Source organism: Anabrus simplex, chromosome 1 (assembly GCF_040414725.1).
Source record: "Anabrus simplex isolate iqAnaSimp1 chromosome 1, ASM4041472v1, whole genome shotgun sequence".
NCBI lineage: Eukaryota > Metazoa > Arthropoda > Insecta > Orthoptera > Tettigoniidae > Anabrus > Anabrus simplex.
Genome location: NC_090265.1, coordinates 397,438,100 through 397,452,443, shown reverse-complemented (window position 1 = coordinate 397,452,443; position 14,344 = coordinate 397,438,100). Strand labels below are relative to the sequence as shown.

General features: G+C 36.4%; 1 protein-coding gene across 4 annotated transcripts in view; it reads right to left on the bottom strand.

The window, feature by feature from the left end:
* The window catches only part of LOC136856840 (uncharacterized), a 176,628-nt gene that overhangs the window by 16,593 nt on the left and 145,691 nt on the right, over positions 1-14,344 (bottom strand). The window contains exons 5-7 of one of the 4 annotated variants that reach the window (XM_067135012.2): positions 10,821-11,025; positions 2,046-2,134; positions 186-499 (exon numbers count right to left, since the gene is read on the bottom strand). In XM_067135012.2, the coding sequence (XP_066991113.2) occupies positions 476-499; positions 2,046-2,134; positions 10,821-11,025 (318 nt within the window). In that variant the 3' untranslated portion in view covers positions 186-475. Of the gene's footprint in view, positions 1-185; positions 500-2,045; positions 2,135-10,820; positions 11,026-14,344 lie in introns of those variants that run through there. The other 3 variants (XM_067135011.2, XM_067135014.2, XM_067135013.2) reach the window with 3 other exon arrangements.

Sequence of the window (14,344 nt, the reverse complement as noted above, 5' to 3'; positions counted from 1 at the left end):
CGTGGAGTCCATGGAAACCAGTTGCAACAAAGAAGGTTGATCCATATACAGCGTCACTAATAGTAAAAGGAGCCTCAATATATTCGTAGGCTTGAAGAATAGTAAAGTAAATACCTAATAATTTCTAAATAGTTTGATGCAATTGTTAATTTATTTTCTAAGAAGGAAATTCTTTCAGTTCCTGTACAAAATTTATTAGATAATTACTTGAGTGATGCTAAATACTGCAAAATTGCAAAGATACAAACAATATTCATTTCTGATAATTGAGGTTAATATCAGATGCAAACTCTGAGTTTCAATCTAAAGAAAAACCCTTAGCTCACTTTTTTTTTTCTCAAATTAGTTCACCGAGAACCAAATATGAAACATTAAAGAGTTGCCTCTTTGGAAATAGAGTAAATGAACTTGTTAAAAGCATGGCACTCGATGTTCAAAATAAACTGGAAAAGAATTTGAAACCTTGCTGTTGCCTTTATCTACACTGGATTCCATAATGCTGAAAAAAAAAAGAAAGAAAAACTGATGATATGATAGCAATTAATGATTTACATAATTTGTTTGAGCCTTCAGGATAGTTACAAAATCAAGCATCAGTGATTTAAATACTGTAATGTCATGTCAGAGTTCAATAAACTAAATGCCTTCAAAACAGGTTCTAATGATTTTGATTTGCTTCTTTGATACAAGGAATTTCGAAAGCATTGCTGAACAGTTGAGCCATGAAAAAGATTTCTTAAAAAACCTGTATCTGCACTGTTAGCATTGAAAGCGGAAGGTAATTCTTACCGTGTTTTCTGTGAAAAGTCCCTCCAATGCCTCTGGTTGCCGGTATCAAATGCTGACAGGGAGAGATTTTTCTCTAAATATAGTTTAGTTGTAACAAACAGAAGAACAACTATGAAAAATGAAAATGTCACTACCTGGTGTATGCTGCAGTTTGGTGATTGTTAATTGATATACCAGATACCAAAATCTTAATGAATGTTGCCATTTGGCGATGAATTTTTAAACACAGATGATATATTCATTATGTGTCGACTCAATCATTATAAATTATTTAGTTACATTTCATTCGTTACTAAATAGTTTTTCCTGAGGAAAGTGCAAAATTACTGAGAATTTGTAGTAAAATTTCCAATACAAAATACCACCAGTTAATAAAATTAATGAGAATGTTTTAAAGAATTATCACCATAAACTCTTGCTTCCAATTATAATCATACGTGATTAAATACCCTGACCCCGCCAGCAATCGAATCTGGGACCCTCTAAACTGGAAGGCCTGGACGCTGACCATTCAATCAAAGGAACGTACCATACCCTGGTGAATTACAGGCCATAAATGACTTGAAGATAGCTCAAACACACTTTATTAACTAAATTAGATATTCATTTCAACATATTAAACACATTTTGTGTGTTGTTTGGGACAAATCCATTGTATTACAAATAAGTAATTTTCTGTTAAAAGTGCAGAAACCAGAAAAAAAGAATGGAGTGCAAAGGGTTAAGCTTTGTACTGTATCTCTACTTTTCTACTGCTTTCCAATTTGGTCTACGAGGAGTAAAAGGCAAAGGAGTCTGTCCCATGGCCTTGAACGCTTGACATTTTTGGTGTGAAACACATACTGAATCACTACACTATACAAATATGATTGTCCTGAATAGTGTACCATATCAAGGAAGCTTGCTTTTGATTTTACATGGAGTGAACATACACGATACAGCAACTTGGACATACAAAACGAAGCAGGAAAACTTAATTCATGATGGTCACCAACCTTTTATGAGAAGATGGCACCAGAAGAGGAACAACTTTTGTGATCAATGCAGTGACAGTATTTTAACACAGCATTCACGTAATATAATTACTTGAAAATTAAAATCCATAGCCTGTTTCCAGTCATTTGACCAGGTCAGGAATGGAATGAATGATCTAGTTAAATTCATAATACTTTACAATCTAAAAGAAACTCTTGTGAAATACTTGTAAAAAAATTAAAACAGAAAAGAAGATTAAATAACGGCAGTATTTTACTTACCCTGAGGTTGATGTTTGCTCCTTTTTTTATGAGAGCAACAGACTCCTCACATTTACCATTAATTGCGCATAGATGAAGGGGACTGAAACCTACAAAAAAAATCAAATACTGCAATTACCCACTGAATCATAAAATTAAGAGGATTATCTGAAAATGAAGAAGTCATGAGGTGACAAAAATACTGAAAGCACCGAGATGCAAGTTAATATTATCTTAATACAATTAAGTTTATTAAAATATACCATTTTCAATACGGACCACCATGAAGTTCATTACATGTAATATAAGTTAATGTCAAAAATTGAAGTTTATATTGTTATAAGCTAATATACACACGGATAGTTTCATACAGAATACTATGGATCGCAACTGCGAGTTTGCTGCATTAGCTTTCCTGTACTTTGGTTCAATCTCACTTACTATACTACAGACGTGTCAATCTTCGGAATGGGGAATCGGTAATCAGCATAATCACAGAACAAAGGGAAGGATCAACACGGGTGCCTCGAATTTTCAATTTTAAAATACAAAGAAATATTCATGTTTAACTACCTGTTTAGCTGTTCTGGTGTACATATTGTGTTGTACCATGCTTCACCTCTTGTAACTGCTTTTCAGTGAATAGTTTCTTGAAACATACACCACCATCTGACACCATCTTTAGTTTCTTAATGAGGAACAATGACAATGAAGTTGCACTTAGTGAAGACCTAAATTCATTTTGATTTTCTTTCACAATGCTAAAGATTCTTGCTGTTTGGGCATTACTGTGTGGCACTGATAAAACAGCTAAAGTAAACTCGTGTCCTCATCACGAGGTGGTGCAGCTCTTTTCAGGCACACCCCCAATGGAGGTGAGCAGCATGTACCATTTCAACCACATACCAGCCCGCCTGCCATGATTAAATTTCTGGCAGTACTAGGAATCAAACCCAGGCCTCAGAGGATGGCAGCTAATAACACTAACCGTTATGCTGCAGAGGCGGACATAAAACAGCTAACATAATGTTAGTGAAAGTGTTATGCTTCATTTGACCACTTTCATTCTTTAAATTTACAACTTTACTCCAAGCAACATCAATCCTAGCACAATTTAATCTTGTTGTAATAATAAATTTATATTATTAAAAATGGACAGTACACACTGAAGAAAGTAACAGTATAACTTTATCATTGAATCAAGAAAGCAAGCCCTCACTCCTTCAAATTGGTTTGTGAACTTTTTTTTTTTTGTCCCCTGTAAAACATTAGAGTTAAGGCTACCTACTGATCCAGAATCTTTGGTGATACATTCAAGGAGAGAGAGCCAATGTATACTACATACTTTAAAGTCTTGTTAGATTTAGCTCCACACATTTGTATGTACTTTCAAAGTGCTAAGTTTTTGAAACGTTTTTCTGGATAACAGAAAATTTGAACCAGATAAATATCAATATTGACTGGCAAATCAGTATCAGCTTTTTGAGCAGGTAAATGGATTTCACAGCATGAACATCTCTGTACTAAAACAGAAGACTGTTTGGGTCTGACATTTTTTTAGTAAAGCAATTAATGCTCCAATAATTTTGTTGGCACTGTCAGAAGAAACGGCTAAAAACCTGAGCAAAGTCATGCAGCTATGAGCTTGCATTCGGGAGATAGTAGGTTCAAATCCCACCATCGGTAGCCCTTAAAATGCTCTTCCGTAGTTTCGCATTTTCACACCAGTCAAATGTTTTTTTTGTTTTTTGTTTTTTGTTATTTGCTCTACGTCGCACCGACACAGATAGGTCTTATGGCGACGATGGGGCAGGGAAGGGCTAGGAGTGGGAAGGAAGCGGCCGTGGCCTTAATTAAGGAACAGCCCCAGCATTTGCCTGGTGTGAAAATGGGAAACCACAGAAAACCATCCCAGTCAAATGCTAGGAAACCATGAGAAGTTGCTTCTTGTTTATTTTAGATTATGGCTAACACAGGTAGTAATGTAGCCTTATCCCTGGGCAGCTGCCAAATGTCCGAACTGCTGCAGCGATTCAAGTAGGAGCAATGGCAACATCCTCCATACAGTCCAGACTGAGCACCATATGATTATCATGTGTTCGGTAAGCCGAAAAGAGAATATCGGAGGATGACGATTTCTGAAATGATAGAGGAGGTGAAAGCAGCTGTCACCAGGTAGTTACATAGCGCTGGAGGTGATTACTACACATCTGGAATCAAAAAGTTGGTTGACTGTTCCGAGAAATGTTTGCAATCTCTTGGAGACTGTGTGGAAAAGTGAACTTGCATTGTATGTTGTCATAGTCGTATTTTCATAAATCGCCATAACTTGGAAGTGTAATTTACCTTTTGATTCGCCCTCATATCATACCAGGGCAGAGAAAACTGCTTGCCCATTTACACAGTCGACAACTTCCAGTTATTCAACTTAATTGTGTTACCACTCCATTCTGTAAACCTGTAAACAGCCTTGTGGTCATTATAAATGAAATTTTAAACTGAGATGAGCATATCACTAATATATGCAGGAAAATTCATTACTTCATCTCCTTACGATTCACCAGTCCGATTATCTCTCAAGTTAAAATAAGACTGGTTCAATCAAACATGGATACATCCGATTTTTAACTACTGTGATTATGTGTTGCAAGGTGCTAACAGTGAACAAAATAAGAAACTGCAGAGAGCTTTAGACTCCTGTATTAGATTTATTTTTTCACTGAACTCTGTATCGTATCTATCCCCTTTTTATGCATAACATTCTTGGTTAAAAGTTAAGCAGCAGAGAAATCCGCATGTATCAACACTAATCTATTGGCTCTCGACTGAAAATATACTGGAATATCTCTCCAGTAATTTCAGTTTCTAATCTTCCTTTCATGACCGTAACATGCAATCTGCGTCAATAATTGCAATACCTCCACATCATACACCTGCATTCAGTAATTCTTTCCTTATGTAGGGTGCTTGAATATGGAATGCTTCAAGCCCTGAAATTAGAAATTGTTCCTCATTAATTACCTTCAGAAGACAGTCTAAAGATATTCTCTTCAATACGGAAGCTACATTACAGTGAAAACTCCAAACTTTGAAGTCGGTTAGTAAATGCCATTCCCCGAATTCAAATATAGGCCTTCATATGTTATTTCGATCGGTTAATTGTTAATATGTAATTCGAAGTTTTCATCAGGTCCCTAAACTATGTAATTTGATATCAATACTGTAATCTGGTTGCTTCAGAGCAGCCAACAGATAAAGTCATTGTAGACAATTAACGACAATGAACGAGTGTCTCATATCCCTTATTGTCGCGTACGTCCTACTTCAGTTCTTTAGAAATAAAAACTTATATTGCTACTTCTTTGTTACTTTTTCTTATCCAATTGTCAACAAGCCTTATTGTTTTCGTGAAGTACATGTACGGTACAGTCGCGGAGTTATCTTTATTCAAGTTTCATAGAGTCTAAATTTGTTTATAATGGAATCGCAAGCAGACGAAACATCGGAAACGGAGTCTCTTCTCACGTGCCTGCCAGCGACGATTTGGTGGCACACAACCCAATTTCTGGCCTGTCAACCCTGCATAACTTGTCAATTTCAAAGTTCTTGTTTTGACCGCATTTTGTTATTGTACTAGCTGATGCATCCGTGCTTCGCTACGGAAGTCTATATTGTATACAGAATTCTAGGTTAGGTAGTGTACACGTTGTGAGCAAGATTGTATTAAATTGTGTAGTTCTTAACGTTACTCTAGAAATGCGATAAGGAAGTCACCAAACGCCTTTTCTTGTGCGAAGACTAGCTTAAGGAATTTTCATTGTAATGGTAGGCCCTCTTGCCTACCATCAGTCACAATCAAGTTTGGGAGTTTTCATTATAATGGCATACACTCACTCTCCACCTGCCTTTTTACATCCTCAGAAGGGCTGTCTTTGTGGTTTTCCCAACTAAAATCAACACAGATCAGTAAAATGATGCCATTAGGAATGTCGTGATTAAAAACAATGCTATCATATGATATACTTGATCAAATTAAAAACCACACATTTTATCACTTTTAACGAACAGTACTATGCTGCCAATGTAACTGTCCAAAGTTCCAGAGCTGGAATGACCAGGCTGCAGACAGCCGTGAGCCGTAAACAATAATTTCGGGGGGGGGGAGGTCAAATAGTGTAGAGTCCCAGGGCAAAAACTATGCCCTATTCCTCATCTGTTTAATAGGAGTATACCTGATGAGTCAGAAAATGACAATTCACTACACTGGCAGCGGAAAAATCTATCTGACTTGGTGGCAAATTTTTCCTCCAAGCCAGGGGAGAAACCCTGTCTTCACTGCTACTTTGGAATAAAATGGATGTAGAATTTAATAAAAGTGAAGAGGAAGAAACTTTTCTTAAGAAATGGCTCTTTTCAGGGTTGAATTTTGAGTTATTTAGTGAATTGTGCTGCGATAATTTGGAATAGACCTAAATTGTAACTCTAGACCAGGTCATACTACTACTACTAAGTGAGCCTCTGCCTTAAGTGTGCACATGGCTCATTCAAAACAGTGCGTCAGAGTAGGGATCAAATAGCTGGAATACTATGATGAACCAGTGTGTTACGTACCAGCAGTATCAGAAAAGGTATGTACCAGAGGAATGGCATGCTAAAGAAGAAAGTTTTCTTCTAACTCCCCAGCTATTTCCCACCAATTTTGTCAGGCTGTTATACTCCGTACGCAGCAGTGATCCCATCTGTTGGAGTTGAGTGGCAGCATAAGAGACAAAGAACATCACAACAAACAATGGTGAATGTAATGTTATGTGCTTTCGATATTGTAGGCCTTCACATAGTTTTCTTCCGACTCTGAAACACCACTCTGATCATAGTCGGTACGGTAAAACTGAATAAAACATAAATGATCGGAAATTGTATTCTCTATAACTTTTGTTATGTAGTACTTTTCGATAGGACCAATAAACAGAGGTATTTAAAAATTAAATATTAGGGACCTTCTTCTAAACTACAATTTCATCCAGGATGAATAGAACTGTTGATAGTTTGGACTGTAGTTTCTTATTCCCTGACTCTATATACTGATTTTCATTCAATTCTGTTAACCCATTTTCTCGTGGCTTGGCATGGATGTGGACTTAGCAACAAAAATACAAATTCATGAATACCTGTGTTATCATAGCCGGTACGGTAAAAATGTATGAGACATAAATGACTGGAAATTTAATTTTATATAACATTAGTTATGTAGTATTCATCTATAGGACCACTAATAATGTAAATATTTGAGAAATAAATTTTAGGCCTTCCCCTAAACTACCATTTCACTCAGCATAAATAAAATTATTTATAGCCTAGATTGTAATGACTCACCCCCGAATTTACATATCGATTTTCATTAAATTCTCTTCAGCCGTTTTCTCGTGATGCCTGTACATACATACATACATACATACAGACAGACAGACAGACAGACAGACAGACAGACAGAAATTACGGAAAAGTAAAAAGTGCACTTCCTTGTTACTGTGGACATGACCAATACAGAAATATCATTCTTTTCAAATTTTGAGCAAGGTACAGACTATATAACGTAATAAAATTCATTTTTTTATCCGTACTGAACTGAGATTACAAAGTTTTAATAAAAGGTTTTAGGGTCCACCTTATTCAATACTAAACAATTTGTTGTCTAGATGTAATTACAATATATTATGTTTATTCAGGACTAGTTTTGACGCTATACTGCGTCATCAGCTGAACAAAGGCGTTGGAAAACTGGCAATCATATAAACATTATAAATATTAACATTTTCACAAGTTGAAATCTTATGGCATTACACTTAAAATGAATATCTAAAAAAAGAAAGATACTCTGTTTATCCTTCCTTTCTCAACAAGTCGAAGACTTGCGGGTCGAATGTACAATGTGCCATCAAATTTATTACAGTTGTAATCTTAGAGCGAGTTCAAATTTACATTCACACATGAAGCTATTAAAATAGTTTTGTTCTAAAACTCGTTGTGCTTGGTTAAATACACTTCATAATACTGCGTATAGTGAGATGCAATCATGAGAAACATGAATACAAGTAGTTGAATAGTGTCCTGTTCGATGATATTGTTCTGTGTGTAACGAGCCTGACGAGGCGGGAACGTACAACAAGAACTACGTTTCCCAGTTCAAATGCGGAACCTGTGAATGATGAGAACAATATACCAGCTATAATGTCATGGAGGGAAAGGCAAGATATAAGATTGTGTCCAAGAAAGAGAGTATGTAAGACTCGCCTCAAAAGGTCGTTGACCGAGCGTAGCATATTGAAGCACTGCGAGTAATAATATGCTTGAGTCAAGTGCCCACAGTGGGGTGGGGCAGGAGTGGGGGAGAAGGAGTAAGTGGGAGAAGAGACTGAGGAGCAGTAGTGCGAGGAGGATCCGGGGGGGTCGTTGTAGAAGAAAGGAGTAACGAGAAAAACTAATTTTTTTTTTGCTAGGGGCTTTACGTCGCGCCGACACAGATAGGTCTTATGGCGACGATGGGATAGGAAAGGCCTAGGAGTTGGAAGGAAGCGGCCGTGGCCTTAATTAAGGTACAGCCCCAGCATTTGCCTGGTGTGAAAATGGGAAACCACGGAAAACCATTTTCAGGGCTGCCGATAGCATAGCACGAAAAACCGACTTACTGCCTGGAACTTGTACGTTTAAAAAAAATGCTATGAGGAAATCAAATAGAGCTTTTGGTTTTTCGGAAATCTCATTTAAGTGGTTTGTCCAGCTTGTGTAAGTCTTTAGTTCTTTAATCTTGTGAAAGTATGCAGCAGAGTTTTAATGCCATGTGAAGTTGACACTTTGTTTAATCATTGGTTTGGTTCTGAAAAAATATAAATGTGCATGTGATGGACTTGGTTATTGGTAATTCTCACTTCAATATGGAGTTTTGGAACCTGAAAACCTTTGTTGAAAGCTACTCCTAGAAACAATAAATTTACATTCCAAAGACGACGGAGCAACGACTACATTCTTTGAAGAGTGGAGCCAAACAGCAGCAGATCTAATGATGACATTTGATGATTGCTGTATTTTAAAAATTTTAAAAGGATTTCATACTAAAGTGCAATATCATCATGTACCATATTTTATTTAATATTCATCTATGCAGGTGTTACAGTGTGTTTCAAAGTTATTTTAAAGTCGTTTGTGTTTACCTGATTTGACTTGTTGGCTGATGATGGCACAAGTTAAGTGCCTAAACTAGTACCTCGTGTGAACGATGTGTGATCTATTCATATTAATAAATGTATTTATATTGAATAGGAGGACCCCTAATAATACAATTATTGTAATTCCACTTAAACGGATCATGAAATTTCTAAATATCAAATAATATTTTTCTGGAAATCTGGCCAGGCAAGGTATATAGAGGACAGTCTTGGGTTGTTGAGTTGTTTGAGATCAAGATGGTGATTCATTTGATGTGCAACTATTAATGTGTATATAATTTGTAAATAAAACAGTGTACACAACTGACAGCATCTTGTGTGTGTGCATCTTTGTGAATATGATAGTATGATATGGTTATAGATTCCCTGAATTATTTGTCTCGAATTAGTCAATTTTTAATACCAATATATTTTCAGGCTATCTTATTCCTGTTGTCAGCGTTTCGCCCCAGTGTGCTAATTTGGGCTCGTCAGTTGGCGAATAGCACACACCTAACAAGATGCATGGCCAGTGCATACAATGTAGACCACTGCGTAGGCTATTTGAAGCTACCAGCAGTGCCATTGCAGAATACTATATTCATTGGGATAGATATCCAGGCATTCTTGAGATTTATTTCAAGTGCCTTGTATCAACGGAATGTTAATGAAGTAGCAAGCTAGTGCGTAGCTCAGTGGGTAGTGCTGGAATCTAAGCATCGAGGTATTGACTGTTCCAAATCCAGCTGTTTGCATATGTTTCTTTTACTTTCTTGTCCTTCTTATGTTTCATTCTGTCTATATTATTTGTAAGAATATTAGTAACGGTTCAAAAGTTGGGTATAAAAATGAAAAACTTTGGGTAGGGAATGAAACATTTAATTTTGCTTTGATATGGAAAATACAAATATGTTCAACTTCCTACTTGATTTTTCCAATTTTGTACCCAGTTTTTGAACTATTATAAATATTCTTACCTAGAATATACATACAATGAAACACAAGACATTTAAAGGTATTTGAGAAGTCACCTTCACGCAGGCCTATTGTAAGTATAAAAACAAGTATGAGATGTATTTTAGAGAGAGTATGTGATTTAAGAACAGACATAGAACAGAGCATATCTACTGAAGTCACAGCTCAACTGTATGGAATAGATATCGGTATGTTTTTAAGCACTCATGCCTTAGACATAAAACCCCATACACACACGTTTATCATCTTAATAGGCCTAAATAATTGATGTGTTTTTCATTATTTCCCTCCATTATTCATATTTCGGCTAAGTTTTAACATTTATACATTGAAACAGTGTAGTGATGTAATACGGCAACCGCCACAAAATTCTAGCTGCAGCTCTAGTTGCTCATTGCCAGTCTATTTACTCTATGTCTGTCGTTAATGGCTAAAATGAGAACAGGAAGTTAAATACTTTCTTAATGCAAAATTTAACAGATGGCTAAATACAAAGATGCTCAAAATCATTGACATAGCCTTGAATATTCTATCCCTATCAGAATAACCGAGTATGCATGGTTCCACCCCCTGTAACTTTCTGAAGCATTAAAAAAAAAAAAAAGTTTAATTAACTTACCATCATGATTGAGATTATTGATGAATTCCTTGCAGTTATATTCATTGAGGAGTATCTGTAAGCATGCAAAATTGCTAGTTTTCTCAATTGCAAGATGCAAAGCATTATTGCCTTTGAAGTCAACAAATCCAGGTTGAGCACTGAATTTTAATAATGTATGCACGATTTGAGGGCAGCCCAACCATACAGCCAGATGTAAGGGTGTCTGAAATGGAAATTAGTGGAAACTATGATAATGTTGCAATGTAAACAATCCAAATAAATTAGGGAAGTATCCAACTCCTTGTGCCATACAATACAAAAGTAACTATTTTTTGATCGGCCTATAACAGAACTGATGTTCCAATTTTAATATGCAGTTCAATGTGAAATTAAAAAGCAAGTACAAATTCAATTAAGCTAAAGGAGAAAAGTAAAACATACAAATAAATTAAATAAATAAATAAATAAATAAATAAATAAATAAATAAATAAATAAATAAATAAATAAAAAAATAAACAAACAAACAAACAAACAAACAAACAAACAAACAAACAAACAAACAAACAAAAATGTATACATCCATTAAGTTGTTATAAAATATAGTGCTATAACAATTTTTATGACACATAAACAGCAATATTATCACTAATAGCAATGATAATGCATCACTGTACAATTTGTTACACCAACGAAATGGAAGTGGCGTCTCCGAAAACCGAAAAAGTAGTTAGTGGGACGTAAAGCAAATATTATTATTATTATTATTATTTTATTATTATTATTATTATTATTATTATTATTATTAAGAAATGGAAGATATTACTAATAGATTATATGTGGCACATACAGCCCTTCCAAGAGGAAGGCTGTCAGCCAGAGGCTCAACAAATACTGAAGTGTCATGCCGTCAATGTGACAACATTCCAAGACACATTGCTTGGCTACTGTGACCAAGTACGCTGCCTTTTCATACTGAAACAGACAGCTCCTCAGTTGGTCTTATTAGACTGAATGAAACCCATTCCAGCCCTCAGTCCAGATCAAAATCCTTCGGAAAAGGCAAACGCCTCCCGAAACTTCTTCTAAATCCCTGTCGTGTGCAGTACTGATCCAAATTGGTCCCACAATGCGTTTCAGGAGATCAGACCATCTGGTTGAAAAGCATCCCCTGCCTCGCTGTCCATCTCTGGGGTATTGTTCAGTTATCACCTTTGTCCACTTCACTGGATCCATTCTTACTATTTGACCTGCCCAACTTACTTTTGAGCCCAGATTTCTCCTCCAAAGTTCTTTCCTCAGATTTTCCACCCAATTTCAATTTTTTGCAGGGGTCGTTATAGGGAAATTCCTAAAAAAGTTCTTTCAATTCTTCTCTGGTAGACACTCCGTTTAACAGTGTCTGTTATAGAACAAGTATGAGCACCATATTATCCAAGAACAGGCAGTACACACGTTTAATATGTCCTTTTTGATGATCAAGGTAAAATCATTTTTGAGGATAAAATTTAGTGACCAATGATACTGTTAAGCAATTCCCATTTTCTGTCCGATGTCTTTGTCCTGCCTGTTAACCTGCCGTCGGTCGACGTGCGAGCGCCTCGCGCACTCCCTATTTTGTTTCTTCCAACTTCGTGAACAAACGAAGCGCGGAAATCCCTTTAGTTTCATACAATAATGTTAGAAGTGGGACGGACACAACAACAATGTGCAGCATTGTCCACAGACATCATATATGTCTTACTGAGGATGACCTAATGCCAGGTCGAAACGTCTATTTATGTGAACTTTCGTCTTAACTGAATGTAAAAAATATATAGTATTGACTAGGAGGATGTCCAACTCGTTGGCTGAAAGGTCAGCATACTGGCCTTCAGTTCAGAGGGTCCTGGGTTCAATTCCCAGCCAGGTCGGGGATTTTAACCTTAATTGGTTAATTCCAATGGTACGGAGGCTGGGTGTATGTATTGTCTTCATCATCATGTCATCCTCATCACGACGCGCAGGTCGCCTACGGGAGTCAAATCAAAAGATCTGCACCTGGCGAGCCGAACCCGTCCTGGGATATCCCGGCACTAAAAGCCATACGACATTTCATTTTCACTAGGAGGATTAAAAATAGTTTTTGTACAATTTCGTAAGAAGTCCAACCGTCAATACAGATTCAACAATGAAATTCAAACTCTGTAATTAAAAGATTCATAAATCTTTCCTGACGTACAATTACATGGACCATTCAAAATATTGTGGATAATTTTGTGGAACAACTAGAAGGTGTCGTCAAAAAGATTATAACGTTTTCATTCGGCCTTGACGAGAGCAATAATATCTCGGACGTTGCTCAACTTTTAATATTCAATCAATGAGTTGATGAAAATTCGGTACTGAAGGACGAATAGATTAATCTCGTTCCCCTGACAAGAGGGCAATGTATTACTAGCCGTGGACAAAACCATCTGACATTTTGGTCTTTCAAGGGAAAAAATTAAGCTGTGTAGCCAAAGATAGGGCTCCAGCAATGACCAACATCGATGGTGAAACTTTTAGGACTCTTGATATCTAAACTGGCAGCTTCTGGTTGTAGGTTTATTACAATACATTACATGCTGCATCAAGGTTATAACAAAAAATGTCAACTTTGTTAGGACTCATACCCTGAACCACAGGCAGTTCACAACTTTTCACAGTGATCTAGTATGAGAATATGGTAACATTCTACACTTCACGGAAGTTTGTTGGCTCAGCCATTGCATAGTGTGAAGTCGATTTTATGATTTTTTAGAAGAGATTTCTATGTTCACAGAGATAAAAGCTTGCCTCATTCCTGAACTTGGTGATTCCCCTACCATTCATACTGCCTACACTTCCTTCAGAAACCAACTGAACAAGCCCTGGGTGTTGTAAGATAAGTCCTGTCCTATCTCTTCTTCTCATCAAATTTAGCTAAATTAATCTCTCACCAATTCGATTCAGTATCTATTCATTCACGATTCGATCTATCAATCTCACCTTCAGCATTCTTCTTAAACACCACATTTCAAAAGCTTCTCTTTCCTTTCTGAGCTAGTTATCATCCATGTTTCACTTCGATACAATGCCACACTCCAGATGAAAGTCTTCAAAAACAACTTTCTAATTACTATATTAATGTTCAAAGTGAGCAAAATTTCTTTTCCTTAGAAAGGCCTTCCTTGTTTGTGCTAGTCTGCATTTGATATCCTCTTTACTTCTGCCATCATTAGTAACAACATTCATCAACTTCTTTGAAGACTTCATTTCCTTATCTAGTATTTCCTGCATTGCCTGACTTCGTTTGACTGCACTCCATTACTTTATTTTTTTATACTTTTAACTTATTAGTGACCTCGCTTCAATACGAAACAATATGAAATTCTTATCTCTTAATTTTTCCATATATGGTTCTTGTCGGCTGGCTTAACTGCGAGTTTCTTAGAGATGCAACAAGAATATTCCGTCTCTGGCCACATCGTGAATATTCTCGTACACATCACCCGAGCTATAAAAAGGGAAGCTAGCCATGGAC